The following is an 18,578-nucleotide window of genomic DNA, read 5'->3' on the forward strand; positions in this document are numbered from 1 at the left end:
TTAAAAAAAAATACCTAAAATAAGTATAGAAAATACGGTTTACTAATTGTAACTAATAGTGGTGAAGGGGGGAGTGATTTCGGTGGTCCGATAATTGGTTTAGTGAAAGCACAGATATATTTAAATCTTAACAGTTTCAAATATTATGCTATATATTTGGTCTCCTATTTTTACTGTTTTTCAATAAAAACTTAAGGTAAATGTCTATGAAGTTTTGGTTGAATATATACGTTTACACACCAATTAATTTTCACTTAAATAAAAACAATACTAGGCTCTTCGCGGATTTTTAAAGTTTTATAATTGACTCATGTAAAATGAGTTCAATATTTTATAACTAACTAGCATCTTCGCCCCTAGCCTCTAGGGGCTTTGCCCCAAGAGGTTTGATCAAACCAATTTTTCGTAATTTAGATTTTAAAAAATAAATCTAAAAAAAAATTTCTTTGGGGGGAGAAAATTTTTTTTATGGGGGGGGGGGGGGTAGTCGACCCCACTATTTTAATTTTAGTTTTAAAAAGAAAAAAAAAATTTTTTTGGGGGGAGGGTATTTTTAATTTTTTTGGGGGGTTGGGGGTGTCTGATGGCTGCAAAACGCTTTTAATTTGAGATATAGAGCTAAAAATTAATACAGGTAATACTAGGGACATTTACTAGAACATACAAAGTTAGAAAACCATATCTCAACCAGGGAGGGAGTACTGGCCCCCCAATGTCGAATATTGAAAATCCAATTTTTTTCTTGCAAGGGTAGAACATTTGATCATAAGAAAAATGAGCTAAAGCCATTTTTAGATGTTGACATCTAAGTTTAAATATTTGATTTTACTGTACTTTTAAAATAAAAACTGAAATATTTTTGTTAGAATTCTACTAATTGTCTTAAAAAACGAAGAAAATAAATCATTAATCATTAAATTCTGATAACTATAAGTTTGGCAAAATTACTTTCAAAAAAGTTCTTATAAAAAAACATACTGTATAAAAGTAACAGGATGTCTGTGGGTGTGTGTATGTCTGAACAAAAAAATCTTGCTAACAGCTGAACCTATAGGTTTATACTATTTTTGGGGAGAGTATCACCACCCTCATAAAAGAAATAGCCCTTATAAAAAATTCCACCCACCCATATTTTTTTATTTTACTTTTTGAACTTCTTGCTCCCTCTCAACCTTAAGTGCCCCTGGGGTATTGTAGGGGAGTAGCCGCTAGTATAATTAAAAGTAGACAAGTTACTAAAAACCAGGAAAGTATCATGTAATTATGAATGCGTCAATGTTCGAAAAAGAATTAATTAGTCAAGAAAATTGTAAATATTTTCCAGTTCGGAATTATATCACCCCCTCCCCCTCAACTTACCAAAAACAGTAAATTAAGAAAAATATTTATTTGAGATTTTTTAATCATTAGCTATAATAATAATAAAATTTATGAAAACTGAAACTTATGTCAGTCATATTTAAATGAATTACTTATTTAAGTTAAAAATAACCAATATAAGCCAAAGGATCTCTATTTGGTTTATTCAAGCTTATCTTTTAAGGGAGGCTTTACATAGGTCCTGATGAAATGACTTGGGATGTCCTTGACTATCTGTGGTTAATGTTGTAATTGCATGATCTCCTTACAACACTAAATTTCTGTTAGAATCTCTTCTGAGGCAGTTGCCTAATAATTACAACCATATCCTTTTTCTTAAAGATTAAATCCAAAATTTATCAAATATAAGTTAGATTTTTTAATGAAATCAAAAAGTTTCTTCTTATTATTAGAGGAAAATATTAGAGGTATAACAAAAATTTCTTACTGCAACTTTAGAGTGAGTCGTCCCTAAACCTGCAAGGCACTAGTAATAGAAATTTTCCCTTGATTTACGGAACCTCATTAAGGGAACTTGTTTTAAAAATGATTACAAATTGAGTTCAGTGTGAGGGGAGAAATGCATGATACACAGTCAAAATAAAAGATTTTATTGAATATTTTTATCTAGAGATACTGCACCACCAGCTATAAACAGATAAATCGTTGGTTCTGGAACATTAGAAAAAGTGTATTCAAGACAGTTTGACTTTTATTGTCAGATTTTTTATTGTAATTCTAGGATGACTAACTTTCAAAATCACTAAAGATTATAAAGGTTATCTGCTCTAGGAAAATAATATTATTTGGTTAAGAAGTGCAGCTATACCATAACTAGAGTAATACTGACCAACAGATTGCCAAACATGCACTGTTAGAAAAATCAAACTGCATTTTTATAATAAAATTCAAAAATTTTATGGGTAATGTCTTTTCTTTTTCTTCTGCTATTCTACTTATGGAATATTTATATTTGACCTTTAGTTCATTTTCTTTTATTTCGTCACACTACTACAAATTACTAGTATCAATGTACCAGCCTTTAACAGTGGTTGTTAGAGGTTTATAAATATATTAATCATTAAAAAGATTGATTCCTTAAATGAAACCTGGATTGTAAAAAGAAATTCATGACTTTTGATGTATGAATATTTTAAATAATATTCAATTTAAACAGTTTTACAAAATCTTAACCGGTTTACTATATGTGTATGGAGAATACCTTTCAGTTATATCCAATTAAACAGATAATGGCAAAACAAAAAAAGATAAACAAACAAGATTAGCCGAAAATAAAATTTGAATACTGTGAAAAAATGACCAAGATAAGCATAATTTTATATAACAGAAAAACGTAGACCCTACTACTTTTCTATACCCCCGATTTCTTTCATCCAGATTATTGCTACAATTTATTATCAATTTTTTCAAGTCATAATCCTATTATATAAAGTAGTAAGAATTTTTGACTGAAGAAGTTTTTTTTGTATGAAGTTTAAGGTTTCAACAACTACTGAACATTTGAGTGCTCCTATTTAGGGAAGATTTACATAGGTCCCAGCAAGGACTTACAAGTTTCCCCCCCCCAAACGAATTTTGGGGTGGGAAAATCCCCCCCCCCCAAAAAAAATAATCTCTAACAAAAAAATTTTGGCGCGCGTCGCGCCCATTTTTACTACTAAATATTTCATAATTAGGTAGGTACTTTTCACATTATTAAATTACCCCCCCAAAAATTTTAACCCGTGGGTAAATTTAGGGGGGGGGGAGAAATTTACCCTTGCCAACAGATATCAGGGGGAGGTAATTACCCCCCCAAGCAAATTTTATCCCCCCCCCCCAAAAAAAAAAATTTTTACCCCCCCAAATAAAAAAGATTGGACGCCCCTGGGTCCCAGGATGGTTTTAGACTATTTTACTTTTAGGCCATTATTCTGGCTCTTTTATAATATTCTCCTATAGGCTAGGGGCGCATCAAACAATTTAAATACTTTAGGTTACAAATTAATATCAAACGTTTTTCGAAAGTCAAGGTGTCTTTTATCACAATCTAAGTTACCACAAGTAATAGAAACATGGTTACCATGTCAAAAAAAATTAATAAAATGGATTCCTGAGTTCACAGGTAATACTGACAGGGTCTCCAACTTTTACATGCTTCTCTCTGCTTCCCAATATGTTTGCCTGAAAAAAGAAAAGAAATTATTCTTTATATTTTGAATTATTGAAAATATATCATGTTAGAATTGTCCTCTCGATTTCAAACTTTGCATTGTGATTTCTGTAGTAGTTAGGTAAGATTTAGAAAGCGTAGCAACTCTATAATCGTTAAGATAATGTCCTTTTGTCCATTTAAAAATTTTTTGGTAAAATTATTCTATTCATATGATTTTTGGTACAATTATTACAACGACAACAAGTTACAATATTTTAAGTGAAGCATATCTGTATTTAAGTCCTAATATGGAGGAATCCTGTATTTACCCAATTTTGTAACTAGTTTAAATAGAATTTTGTTTATAATTTTCAATAAGTATTCTGCTTATTAAGTTTTCACACTCTACAGTACAACAAATATTAACCCTTTCCTAACATACTTAAGGGACAAACGTGTGCAACTTTTTTGTTACCATTTATGCTCCTAAAAAATGAGAACCTAGATTGAATACTAAGAAAATACCAAAGAAAGAAACAGTGTTGTTTTGTTTACTAAAACTTATCGACCTCTGCAGAGCCACGGCTAGGGACAAATATTCTTAAAGAAAGTAATAATTAAAGATTTAAATATGGCTCGGCAGCAGTGTACTTTTTCGTGACTCTGCTGCGGATTCTTCATACAATAGCGCTCGAATTTAAAGGTAGCTGCTGTATTGTCCGCTGTTGATAAGAAGTTTTACATTCTGTAGTGGCTTTTGAAAAACAAATAAGGCCTCCGGCTAAGAGGGGCCCAGGATTTACCCAAAAATAGTATCTGAGGCAGATTTACAAGATAATAAAAAGTAGATCATGAGCAATTCGTCTTTGTTTTTTAATGAATATTTTTCCTGCTTCTTAAAATAAAGTTCAAAATATTTGATATTTTGCATTATAACATATAATGTTTTATTTTGATTTTCCAATCAGAAAACTAATGAATAATAAATGATTTTAGATTTTCAACAAATGGTTTGTTTAACAATTTTCTGTTTATTTGAAATGGACCATTTTCCTTCAATATTTTTATTTCTATACTAAAAATTAATTGAAATTTTAAAACAGTGCACCCCAAACATTGCTTTATACCTGGCTTAACTTTCAAAAAATGTTTCTAACTCTTATTTGCTATTTATAATTGTCATGTTCTATGTTTTAATGATTTAACTGAACAAAAGTGTACAAGTACCTTATTGTGTACAAAAATGTAGAATTCCTAAATAATAAACCCATCATAAAATGTTGATGATAGGTTCAATCTCAAGCAACAAAGACGTTAAAAATGGTTTCAACTGCTGCTGTGTCAGGTGCGCGACATAAATAGTAAAGTAGACATAATAGAGAAGGGGGAATGCCTTGGCTCAAACCATGCACAGTTAGGACTTCTACACAAAGGTCGTGCAATCAAAGTGTTAGACGTGTGACCATATAATCATGCACAGCAATTAAGTAAGACTTTGTTTTAAGATGCACCAACATAATATTTTGTGTTTCCCGTCCTCATATGGTTAATGTTGTGATTAAATGTTGTATAGACTCTATTATTAGAATATAGTTAACATTTATAGGAGGAAGGGAAAGGGGGGAGAGGTATTTAAATAAAACATATAAGAAATGATTTTGTAATAATCTTTGAGTAAGGCAGGCCTAGGAAATAAATCAAACTGTCAAATGATTAATAGTAGAAAGATTAAAGAGGGCAGTCAAGCTTATTAAAAATTAATACCCTAATCTTTTTTCTGCACAAACAAATGAAAATTAAAGCCATATAAATTATAACTTTAAATAAAATAAAACTAATTAGCATATATTATAGAGCTTAAATTTACATAAATAATAATTAGGACTGATGCTAAGTCATTATTTGTAAGAATATTTTAATATTTTTTTTTATAAGGAAAACTGTGTATGACGTCACACAGAACTCGCGGCATTGCCAACGTGACGGCATGCTGTCGGGAAGAGTCTGGACAACACTGCGTCATACTAGAGACGTTAAAAAGGGTACCGACTTCTACTTTAGCATCCATTGTGAAAGTAGGGTGAATGTCTTGACTCATAAACATGCGCAACTCATTACCATGTAAGGTTAGGACTTCCTAACAATGATCGTGCAATTCAAGGGTTGGTTGTCTATCGAGTGCATGGACGCTTAGCACCGAAATTATAAGACTCGTAGTTTGTTTTAAGGTGCGTGGAGAGGTCTAGAACCAGAAGCGATAACCTGCCCTCTAAAGGTCATCATGACACAATTTGTGAGCAGCTGTTCAAAGTGTAACCCTTACCTTGGGTGCTGTAACAGTCAGTAGTGTAGAAATAGTGATGGTTCCAGTTGATGTGGCCACTTGACATTGATACATTCCTGACAGATCAGCCACAGTTTTGTATATATCTTTTTTGTCAATAGAAGCAATTTTAGTTTTAATCTCGGAATTGGTTGAATGTTTTTGACCTCCCTAGCCCATCCCTCAAAGCTACGGGCTACGCAACTAGTCTGTAATATAAAGTAGTAAGTTTCTTTTGGACTGAATCTAAAGATTTTGGAAATTGTTAGTCCTAATTGGTTGTACCTTTCAGGGAAGCTTTAACAATGTCTTAAAGAGGGTTTAGGTATTCTGACATTCCTCGTATTCTCCCAGAGGCTATGGGATACATTATTGGCAAAAACATAAGTTGAAATTGAAAAAAAGTTAGTATGATAAATTTGAAACCAAAAATGCCTCTATTTTAATGCAATGACTATAAATATTATGTAAAATATCTATAATTGCTTAATAGTTAAAAATATTTATCAAAGAAAATATATATGCATCACACTAAAATAGAAAAATCTAAAAAAATAATTTGTGCAATTAAATGTCATCAGTAACATCAGAAGAATTTGCTCCGTGACTTTCAGAAAATATTTAATGTTTTTATTTTATTCAATTTATATGAAAGAAAACTTGAAATTGAGCAGAATGCATCTGTTTGACTACAAGAAACATAACTCTTATGTAAGAACATATTCAATTTACTCTTTTCTATATTTCTCTGGGATCCAAAGGAATAAGACAATGGCCTATAAATTGATGATACACAAAATTACACCTTCTGTAGATTAAAATTAGTGGTTAAAACGTTTAAACACTCAACTTAATAAACCAACTAATCAAAATTCAATAAAGGTCCCCAAAGTTGTTAAGCCAACGAATAAGAAAACGTTAAAATAAAACTTTTGGGACTAGTGTAATAAACAGCCCATTGTCCCCTCTCTCTCTGATGCTTGCTTATGACATGAAGGAAATATTGAAAATCAAAGAGATTTTTGAAATGGTAGGATCATGCCAAACTTATCATTATCCATTACATCATAAAATGGAATATTTCTTCTCTCTATATTATCATCCAAAATTTATATGTAATACTTTTTTCAGTACTAGCGGCTTCGCCCCTAGCCTCTAGGGGCTTTGCCCAAGAGGTGATAAAAAAAAATTATTGCGAGAGACCATAAAGGACCATGGAAATCTCCTTCAAAAAAAAAAAAAAAAAAAAAAAAAAAATGGGGGGGGATTTTTTGGTTTTTGGGGGGGTTGGGGGTGTCCCACCCCCCGAGAAAATAGCTTAAAACCACCACAGGACCAATAGGTAGATACCCTGAAGAGTAGAATCCGATCGGTTCAGTGGTTACCGAGATCTTAAGGGACAGACAGACAGACGGACGGACAGACGGTCAGACGGACAGACGGACAGACAGACATCGTTCTACTTTGTATTATAGATAGATTTGAAACCGATAAATATCCGCTAGATTAGAACCATACCAAGAAATAGATTATAGCATCGAATTACAGACAGTTTTCAACTATTAATAAAATAAAAAAAAACATATATTAATACCAGTTTTGTTAGTCCGTGCCTTAAGCTTTAAACTTTGAATTTTTATTTTTATTACAACGGAGATCTGTTCATAATACGATGCAATAAATATTTTTTTTTTTTCAGTTAACTTTATTCAGGAATATAATTTATTGAAATAAATTAATAGGAGGTTCATATTTTAGATAAAACATGAATCCTGGGGGGAAATGAAAATATGTTGAGAAACCAATATTCTTTTAAAATTTCTATGTTATGGTAAACTACATTTAAAACTTGATTTAATTTTATTCAGACAAAAGTAACATCAACACTTCTGATTAACCATTAGAACAATTTCCATTTTTGATTAATATTTTCAATGTATTTTAAAATAATTTTTCAATGAATTTTATTTTTAACCCAGGTTGACCTTTGTAGTCTCAAAAATGGACTATTCTAGACATTGCAGGGCTACGATCGTACCCTTTTTTATTTGAACTTTTAAAGTTAACTTTTTTTTAAAGTGCACGATTTAAAAGTCTTCGAAACTTTGATAAAAATTAGATACAAAAAAGGTGAGATATCATAGACTTTTGGTCTACGATATCGTTATTGTAATCCTTAGAGGGATAGAATATCGCATTTTGGGGCTACGGCAGACAACCTGGGAATAGTTATTTCTCGCATCGTATTACAAACGGCTTTCCGCGGATATAAAATGTACAATTATAAGATTAAAACTAGTTTTTTTAGCCCCGAGGTGCCGAAGGCACCGGCTAAAAAAACTGGTTTTAATCTTATGATTGTACATTTTTATATTCGTAGAAAGCTGGATATAATACGATGCTAGACATAGTTTTTTCGTATGGATGAGAAACGGTTCCTATCCACCGGATTCGAATGAATACGAGAAAATCATTTAAATATATTTCTCGTATTCATTCGAATCCGGTGGATAGGAACCGGTTCTCATCCATACGAAAAAACTATGTCTAGCATCGTATTATATCCAGTTTTCTACGAATATAGAAATGTACATTCATAAGATTAAAACCAGTTTTTTAGCCGGTGCCTCCGGCACCTCGGGGCTAAAAAAACTAGTTTTAATCTCATATTTGTACTTTCTGTATCCGCGGAAAGCCGTTTATAATACGATGCGAGAAATAATTATTATTACAATCCTGTATTTTCTACTTTTTTTTCTTATTCCATATGTTAAAGAAATGTACGTAAAATAGATGAAATGTGTCACATTAGATTAAATTAAAGTTTCCCCCTAGTGGGTGGAAAATTTTGATTGTGGCCAGAGGATTTAAAATAAGTTTTCAACAAAGTATATACCATACAGATGGTCATACTTAGATTTTCAAAATTCGTACCCCTTGAAATTTTTTTAATAATTATTCTTTCTTTGATATGGAATATGATAAATCCCAAGGAATATTTTTGTTATAATTTATGGAAGAAATGTCTTTTTAGAAGCGAATCTACTCTAAATTTCACTATGTCTGTCCGCCAGTCAGTCATTCCGTAACGCTATGGGAGAAACGTTATTTTCTCGGCTCCTAATCAAATTTTTAGAGAATATTCATATGACATATGCCCATCTAATCTATATATTGTTTCGTCCACCTGTTTGTTGATTGGGGTGCTAGATCGATGCCATGATTTTTTTTCAGGCATTATAAGCTTCTTCTTCCAAACCAGATTTTCTCAAAATTAACTAATCCTCTAAAACCTTAATTTCTTGCCAAACCACATTACAGGGTATGTAAATAAGTAAAGTATGTGTTACATAATCTTTTAAGTATAAAGGGCTGGTTTTCTCAGAAAAGTAAACTTTTTGCTCTTTTAAAAAGAAATATATTTTTTTTTAATTGTCCTACTTATATGGGGAAATGGAAGCAGTTGACCAATAAAAGGCCATAACATATTTTACCATTGGTCAATTACAATGTATACTGGCCTAAAATTAATTATTTGAATTGTATGACGTCATTAACTGCTTCGGGAAATAGTGAACTGTATGTAATTTAAAATAACAAAATATGTTGACTTAGAAAAATAATTCAAATTAAATGTAATTTAAACATCTGTTAAATCTTTTAAAATAACAAAAGAATAAACTTTATGATTTTAATAGATATCTCTGAATGCTTAAAAGCTTCGTATCATATGGGAAATATTAAGGAATATTCAAAAACAGAGGGGTAGGTTTCTGGTAAAATCCGTAAAGGTTATGTGTTATAAGTAAAAAAACAGTCGTAGAACAATAAAAATTTATTTTAACTTTAAAAAACAAAATTGTCTATAGTTCTTCTCAATAAGAAATACACATATTTAGTAAATATTATCGTTCTACTACTATTATTTTTATGCCTTAAAACAAACACCTTTGCGGATTCTACCAGAAACCTACCCCTCTCTTTAAGATAAATATTATAATAGAATATAAAATTAGCATAATAATTGTAGACAGCAAAAAGTATTTGCAATTCTTATTACAATATTTAGTTTGTAAATAAATATTCTTTTTAAGCCCCCTTTCTGCGCCCAAGCTTCAAAAACACAAAAAGTCCTGTGATAAGAGTTTAAAAATTATTGTATGAATCTATATAAGAAAAAAATAGATCGGTCTATAATTCTATCAATTAGTACAGCAGCTTATTTTTTTAAAAGGTTTTTTGTGACCTAACATAGAGAATTAGGATGTCTTTCTGTGTGACTGTCTATTTGTTTGTATATTATAATCTTTCTAACTCTTACACTGATTAGATTCTCCCGGATCAAGTCAAGCTGAGTATGCCAATAGCCTGTTTTGGCACACGCTACTTGACTTGGGGGAATATTGGCATACTCTACTTGACTAGGGGGAATATTGGCCCACTCTGCTTTACTTGGCGTAATATTGGCATACTCTGCTTTACTTGTCAAGATATGCTTTTTCTAAAATTTTGAAATAATTTATGTATATATACTAGCGGTCCACCCACGCCCCCCCCCCCCCTCGATGTCTCTAGGGGCACTTGAGGGAAGGAGAGAGCTGAAAATATCCTTTACATTTAAGTTTTAAAAAGAAAAACTATTGTAACAAAATCTTGGTATTTTAAAGGACTAATAAGCTTCATAGAAAGAAGAACCTTAACAGTCCATTGATTAGTGAGATTTTTTATTTTGAAATTTTAATGGTTTTAGGCTAATTTTCGTAACTTTTCTACTACTTGGAATAGAGAGCTCCTAGATGCTAGGGACGCAACTGCTAGTTTATATATTTTACGTACATAAAGTAGTAAATTTGTAGGTTAAATTATCATAACATAAATCGGAAAATATGTTAAATTCATATTTTTTTATTTTTTGTCATGCTGCTTTGTTTGCTAAACTATTGGCATACTATGCTTTACTTGATGAAATATTGGCATACTATGTTTTACTTGGGGGAATATTGGCACGCTCTGTTTTACTTGTTGCCATTGGCACACTCAGCTTGACTTGATCCGATTCTCACTATGACAAAACTTAATCTTTTATGTAGCTCACATTCTGATAATTCTTTATATTTAAATATATTTTAAAAGGTTGTAACCACTCTATATCATGTAACTCTATAATACATCTCTATATTTTATGAGCACTCTATAGCACGTAACTCTATTATATATATAGCTCAAATTTATGAGCACTCTTTAGCATGTAACTCTATTATATATATAGCTCAATTTTCTGCACACTTGCATTTCACTTCAGCAAATCTAAGGAGGGATAAAGTTTCAAATTGATAGAACAGGGTTTACCCCCGACTTTAGGAAAGGTAAAAAAATATTGAAAAAGGTTTAACGCGGTGTTAAGTCGAGACTCGCTCCAATCACCTTCCCGACGACGAACGAATGCGCTACGTGTTAAGCCACAATCGATCACGGGTAAATAAAAAGAGATAGTTACTAAACTAGGATTACAATTTTTATTTGTGCTCTTTTTCAAATATGGGAACTTTCCTGCTTTATCTATAATCTATTAAAGGCTAAAGTTTCAAATTTTTATCTCGTCATTGTCAAGAGCTTTTTCAATATATTGAAATATAAAAATTTTAAATATATCTCATAATATTAAGATGTTATGAAATCTGTTTTTATAAGAAGGGAAAAATTTAAATCTTTCCAGAGGCCAATTGGAAAAACGCATACTATAGTAACGTTATATTTACAACCATCCCTTTGTCTATCCTAATAGTGCATGGTAATGAGTTGAACATGTTTTGGGCCAGAGCATTCCCCCTAGACTAACTATTTATATCGCCCATCTGACATAGAAGCAGGAGGAATCATATTTCACTCTTTAGATATGACGCGGTGTTGAGCCGAGATACAAAACCATGGAAAAACTAATAAAACCGTATGAATTAGTTAAAACATGATAGCTCTATATTTCTGAGTTTATCGCCTTAATAAATAAAGACAAAGACTGGTAATAATGTGAATAATTTATGTAAATAGCGTGTTAAATCATAATTTCATGTAATTTCCTCAACAAAGTTGGAAGGGAGAAATGGTAATACAAAGTTATATTTATTAGATTTGAATGTAGGAAAAACGCATACAGCTTTGACAGTAAGTAACTTCCCTGTAAAGCATAACAAAAAAAGACTTACATACTAGCAATTAAACAAAAATAAACTTTACTATTTTTAGAAAGGAAGCTGGAAAAATATCCATAGTCTTCGACTCTAAGGTTGGTAACGGATATAATCGTTCTAGGACCAATATGAAGCTTCTATTAAAATTGTAGGCGAGATATTAAGGGACATGTTAAAATTAAACTTCTTATAAAAACCAAAAAAGCACCTGTAAAATAACTATAAGAAACTTTTCAAAGACTTTTTTCGAAAAATGATGAAAACTGTTTTAGTTCATAAATCTAAAGTTTAAAACAAGCAATCAGACATTCTATTAAAAATTTGAAATATTTACAAAATAAAATCTTCAATTTTTTCTACTTTTCGACTTACATAGAACCATAAGGGGGAAAAGTTTTATTTTGATTTCACGGATTTGTCTTAGAATAATGTTTTTATTCTAAACCCAAGAGAGTTTTTAGACGATATTTTTCAATATTTTTTTATTGTAGTTTACCTGCTTTTTAACATGAAAATAGGCTGTTCCATAGGCCTATACATTATACAGATATTATAAACTTAATTAAGCTCTCCCCTTCCTTCTGACTAATTCTGGCAGTTTCCAGCGGAAATTAAAATTTAATGTAATAAGATCAAATCCTGTTTTGTTAGATCCGATGGGTCATGATTTTTTAAACTCTTAATTTAATAGTCGTGGAAAATTGTCTTTTATATTGATTTTTATATGATTTTTCAGTATGATTGAGAACCAGTTCTAACCAGAACCAGCGATTATTAATCGGTTTCGAAGTTATACTGGAAAGGCTTTTTTTATGCATTTAGGTTTTTTGAGTTGTTGGTCGATTGGTTGGTATTACTTAATTCGACACATAAATTATTGTAAAATAAAGACAAGAATGAGATAAAATAGAAAGAGAATTGAGTTAAAATGGAAATGGTAAAAAAACAAAAATAGAATAGTATTCGGTAGAAAACTCTTTTTTTGGTTTAAGATGAGAATGACATGCATATTCCCTCCTCGTAAATAACAGGGATATGGCAACTGAAAGAAAAAACTATTTACGCCAATCAATGTCAACATTTCTTAGATAAAACATTAAAACATGTTTTTGTGCAATACTAATGAACCTGTTTTCAAAAGTTGAAAATTGGTGGCAAATTAATTTTATTGATGGCCTATTCCCACCCCTGCTCTCTTCTATGTGTCACTTTACATCCCCTACCATAGCAGAATATAAACGTATTTGATTGTAACGTAGCTGCTTTATGTCTCAGTATGTAGGTATGTTTCTCTCTTGAAATAACAGTGTATTTGGTTAAAGCGATGTTGTAGACATTCCAAATTAGAGTAAAGTATAATCATTATAAAATCAAAATAATTTTCAAATCATAGATTCAAATATTTAACAGTTTCATACAAAAAAAAACTTTTCTAAGGGTCTAACTTAAATTTTCAAGAACTTTCATATTTTTTTTTTTACAGTGTTTCTAAGAAAGTGGACAAATGTTACAACGCTTTAGCTGATTGACGTCAGTTTAGAAGGAACTACGACGTTCGGCATAGTTAGGCCAAGCGTTGGAACATTTATCCACTATTTTTAGAGACCCTATAAGCTGCTTTGATATTTCCATAATAAAGTATAATATCGCAACATTATGAATGATGTTAAAATCTGTCAGCTGTGCTACAAAGTAAAAAAGTTTCCTTGTTTATTTTTTATGTGTTTTCCTATTATGATGTTTGATATTATGACAGAGCACGTGCCTTAAATACACCAAGAATAGAAAGAATAACAAAGATAAATATTTCGATAACAGACAAAGAATGAAAGTCAAGAATTCTTTGATTATCATAGCAACTTTGCAGCACATATTAGAAAATTAGGCGGTTACCAGAGCTGGATCTTTAAATCATTTTAGGGGTGAGTCAGATCGGGGTGAGCAAACTTTCCACCAATGAGAGCACAGCATTTTATGAAATGCCGTGCTGTGATTGCCTGAAATTCAGCTCACCCCGATCTGGCTCACCACTTAAATGATTTAAAGATCCAGCTCAGGGATCTAATGAGATAAGGCAATGGCCGATAAATTGATGTACATCACCAAAGAGTACACACAAAATTATCCCTTTAGACACTCAACTTAATGAAACATACAATAAAAATTCAAAGTTCCCAAAGTTGTTGAGCCAACGAATAAGAAATTGTTATTAAAAAGCTTTGGGGACTAGTGTAATAAACAGCCCTTTTGAGTTTGAAAAAATTGAGTTGAAAAAAGGAACGGTTGCGGATTCTCTAAAAGGTGGCAGCTACGGATTAACTGCCTGGAAATAAGCATACTGTGATTTATTTTTAAAATGAAACAAGTTTAATTACTTTAAATTACAGCTTTCCTGTCGCTGGAATTGATGTATTATATTTAGAAAATTTTAATAATTTGATAATAAGTGTTTGAGTATAACTGACATGAAGTAGTATTACTTAACGCATGATAAAAATTAACCCAAGACCAGAGTAGATGTCATTATTAATATAGCGTTAAATAATAAAAAAACACTTTCAAAGAAGAAATGCTTAGTGTCATTAGGTTATATTATTATTTGTACGTATAAGATATCGCTCTAGACCTGCAGGGATACTACCCCTGCGGGTATCTTTTAATCTTTACTTAACCTAACTAAAAGGTTTCAAAAAGTTCGTCTGTGGTTCAAATGCAATTTTAGTGAACCGCAGATAAAAAGTGCTATTATAAGCCAAGAAAATTTGGGTTCAATAGGGGTTCCAAGACATGAACTATTATATTAAGAAAACTTAAAACTACAATTTTTCAACATAAAAGTAACGTAGAGGAGCTATACTCCTAAATTGTTGTTTTAAGTTGTTGGTGCACTACCACTGCATATCTTAATATTATTATTCCAAACATAAAACATCATAATATAGATAGAATTTTGATAAAATATCTTTTTTTTTGCTATAGCAAACGTGCATTATAAAGTAGTATAAAAAATGGATATAGAATATACGTGGATATTATGATATGAGAAAAATAGTCGTATTTTTAGGTTTCAATCAAGGAACTCATTTATTGATCAGTTCATTCATAAAGTAGGAGGGGAGGGAATAGGGTAAAGGGAGTTTCACTTTATTACAGATCATAAAAATGTGGTGTAATATCTAAGTAATGATATATCTATAAGTAAGAATTACCCCATCTATAACATTTTCTTCATGATTTTTAGATCTAACAATGTAATTTTAAAATTAACAAAAGAGTGTATATTGTGAAATAAAATTAAAACACATAGCTATATGTTGTTAGGGGAATTTATCATTTTATTACTGGGCAGATGGTTATGTTTTATGAAAAACAAGTTGTAGCTTAATACAATATTTTAGTAACGGCTCTAAGATTGGCAGCTGGACATAAAGCATTTAGAAGGCGTTTTTTTTTTAATTTGCTGATTTAAAAAAATAATGCTCCTGAAAAGAACTTGGTTGTGAATAGGAAACCCAGAAAGAAAACTATTTAGTCTTTTTCTTTATGTCTAACACATGAACAGTCTTTGAATTATTAATTGTTTCTTAAGAAAATTCTATCATGGATGAAAAAAACATTTTATTCCTATATGATTTCAGAACTTTTAGACTTTTTTTTTGACTATACACCTTCCTTCAGCCCTGATTTTGAAGTATTAATGTCATTAACAAAATCCCCCAAAGAGATTGTAAAAAATCTGGCACTTGGATATTGTTGAGTATTTATTCAAAACAACCTAATTCAAACCTTTTTTAGATAAATTTTATTTGATTATTAATTTAGTGGGGAATAGTCCCTTTCGTAACATCGCCCCATAAGGGACGATTCGTCGTATTTTTAAAATGGCTTTTTATAGGTTATTTTAGGTTAGGTTAGGTTATATTGGGTTAGGTGATTGCCCCACAGGGTTAGGTAATTGGCCCCGCAGGATTAGAGCCCCCCGCACGGGCTAGAAATAGGAGATAAGCTACTGTGAAAAATACGAAGAATCGCCCCATAAGGTGCGATGTTACGAAAGGGACTATATTTAGTGAGTTTTATTTTATTTATCTTTTTAAAGCTTCCCTGAAAAGCAAACTCTAAAGTCAGTCAGTCTGACATTAAGATAGCCAGCCTAAAAGACATAATTTTTGTATAAGAATTAAAAGCAACGTTTAATTTGACTAGTTGATTTAGGAATGAAATACTACAGTTTGTACGAACATAAATGTAATATTATAATAAATTTTGGACTGATTTGAAGGGAATATTCAAATATCTTGATTTTTATCTACGAATATTATTAAGTACTTAAAGATTGAAAAAATATTGATTGAACTCTATCTATAATACAAAGTGAACGAAGTCCATTTGTTCGCCCAGATGAAGCATAAGATTTCGCAAACCGCTTTATCAATTGGGATCTATAGTTTAAATTTCTAACTTGAATTACTTAATCCTTGAATTTGATTAATCTTAGAGATAAAATGTATAAAAATCAATACGGCTTAATTTTCAATATTAAGTGGTTATTATTCATTCAATACTCTAGAATTCTATTATTAAAACTTTTATGGTGTTTTTTTGTCTAAGATTATTCTATTATATAAAGTACTAAGTACTTCTAAAATGATTGAGTTCTCCTTTATAGGGAAGCTACACAGGTCCCAAGATGGTTTTAAGCTATTTTAATCTAGATATAATCTTTGGGTTTGATTTAGGCTATTTTCACCCCTTTCAAAGCAGAGTCCCCTAGAAGCTAGGGGCGCAGTCACAAGTATAAAAAAAATAAAGTTAAAAAATGAAAAAAAGGTGAATAGAGCTTTGAACTATCTTTCATCGTATTATAAACGGCTTTCCGCGGATATAGAATGTACAATTATAAGATTAAAACCAGTTTTTTTAGCCCCGAGGTGCCGAAGGCACGGGCTAATAAAACTGGTTTTAATCTTATGATTGTACATTTTTATATTCGTAGAAAGCTGGATATAATACGATGCTAGACATAGTTTTTTCGTATGGATGAGAACCGGTTCCTATCCACCGGATTCGAATGAATACGAGAAAATAATAACAATAATGGAAAGATACATGCATATCAGGGAACATATCAGGGACAAGACAATGGCCGATATATTATTATTCATGTACATCCCTAATGTTAATATACCCCTTCTGTAGATTACAGTTAGTGGTTGTAAAGTTTGGACAATCAACTCAATAAACCAACCAATCAAAATCCAATAAATGTCCCAACGAATAAGAAATTGTTATTATAAAACTTTGGTTATTAGTGTAATTAACAACCTATTGTCCCCTTTCTATCTGCATACATAGTATGTTTTATCTTATATAAAAAATGTATTAACAATAACCATACCAACACGCAAGACTTACAGAGAATCTTCAAAGCTAGAACTAACCTAAATCCAACTCTAGAACCAGAATTTAGCATTTTATGGTTGAAACTTTTCTTTGTTATTAATGTTAGTGCAAGATTACATTTTTTTCATTTAAATATGTATGTATGCAAATTTTAATTTATCTAGAAATAAGGTCTTTCTAATTAACTGTATAATTTTTAATTTTAGCAGTACCGATTATCAGACATACTATTTTGTACAAGGTCATTTTGATTACTAAATTGTTTGTCACTAGCTTCACGGGCTTATTTTTTTTTTTGGGGGGGGTGGAGGTAAGGAAATTAATGTATAATTATCTATGCGAGATCATGTATTACATAGATATATTACTTCTTTAATGTACAGTTAAAAAATATTTAATTAATAGTTAAAGATAAAATGATTGACTGTTTTGTATAAACCCTCAAATTTTTTCTAACTAACATTACTGTGCAAAAACACACAGAAAAAAATAAAAAGTTTTTGTAACATTATTTATCAAATTTATCTGTATTAAAGTTAGAAAAGTTTTAATTATGCAAATCTTACAGCTTTGCATTAATATTAAAATATCAGGCAAAGTAAGCGGATTTTTCTTAAATTAATTGAAATTATACTTTTCTTTTTAATTGAATGATTTGAATAAAAGTCGTATCAAAACAATTTTTTTTGTAAAATAAAAAGGGCGATTCGTCGTATTTTTAAAATGGCTTTTAAAAGGTTATTACAGGTTAGGTTAGGTTATATTGGGTTAGTTGATTGCCCCACAGTGTTAGGCAATTGGCCCCTCAGGGTTAGAGCCCCCCACAGGGGCTAGAAATAGGAGAAAAGCTACTGTGAAAAATACGAAGAATCGCCCTTTAAGGTGTATTGCCACGAAAGGGACTATACCCTAAAATTATTCTTTGGTCTATGACGGGTGAAATGCACCCGTAAATTTTGACACCCTCTTTAGAATTTATGTCACCCTAATGAAACCAAAATCTAGGGGCTTTGCGCTTTAGTGTGCTGTAATTACGATAACAAATGGGATATAAATTTACTGTAAGGAGGGTGGATACAACCCCTACATATCATTGCACTAAAGCGTCCTTTTACTGGTAAATTGGCGCGCGTTAGGTGTAGTAGGATGT

The 18,578-nt window shown here is 31.0% G+C and overlaps 1 protein-coding gene across 1 annotated transcript in view; it reads right to left on the reverse strand.

Annotated features, from left to right (window-relative positions):
• Nucleotides 1-18,578, reverse strand: part of LOC145326713 (neuronal growth regulator 1-like) — a 53,453-nt gene that overhangs the window by 6,203 nt on the left and 28,672 nt on the right. The window contains exons 7-8 of the mRNA XM_080170091.1: nt 5,838-5,914; nt 3,473-3,543 (exon numbers count right to left, since the gene is read on the reverse strand). Coding sequence (XP_080026217.1) covers nt 3,473-3,543; nt 5,838-5,914 — 148 coding nt within the window. The remainder of the gene's footprint in view (nt 1-3,472; nt 3,544-5,837; nt 5,915-18,578) is intronic.

This window comes from Acartia tonsa, chromosome 1 (assembly GCF_053477335.1).
Source record: "Acartia tonsa isolate MP-2025a chromosome 1, ASM5347733v1, whole genome shotgun sequence".
In the NCBI taxonomy this organism is placed as follows: domain Eukaryota; kingdom Metazoa; phylum Arthropoda; class Copepoda; order Calanoida; family Acartiidae; genus Acartia; species Acartia tonsa.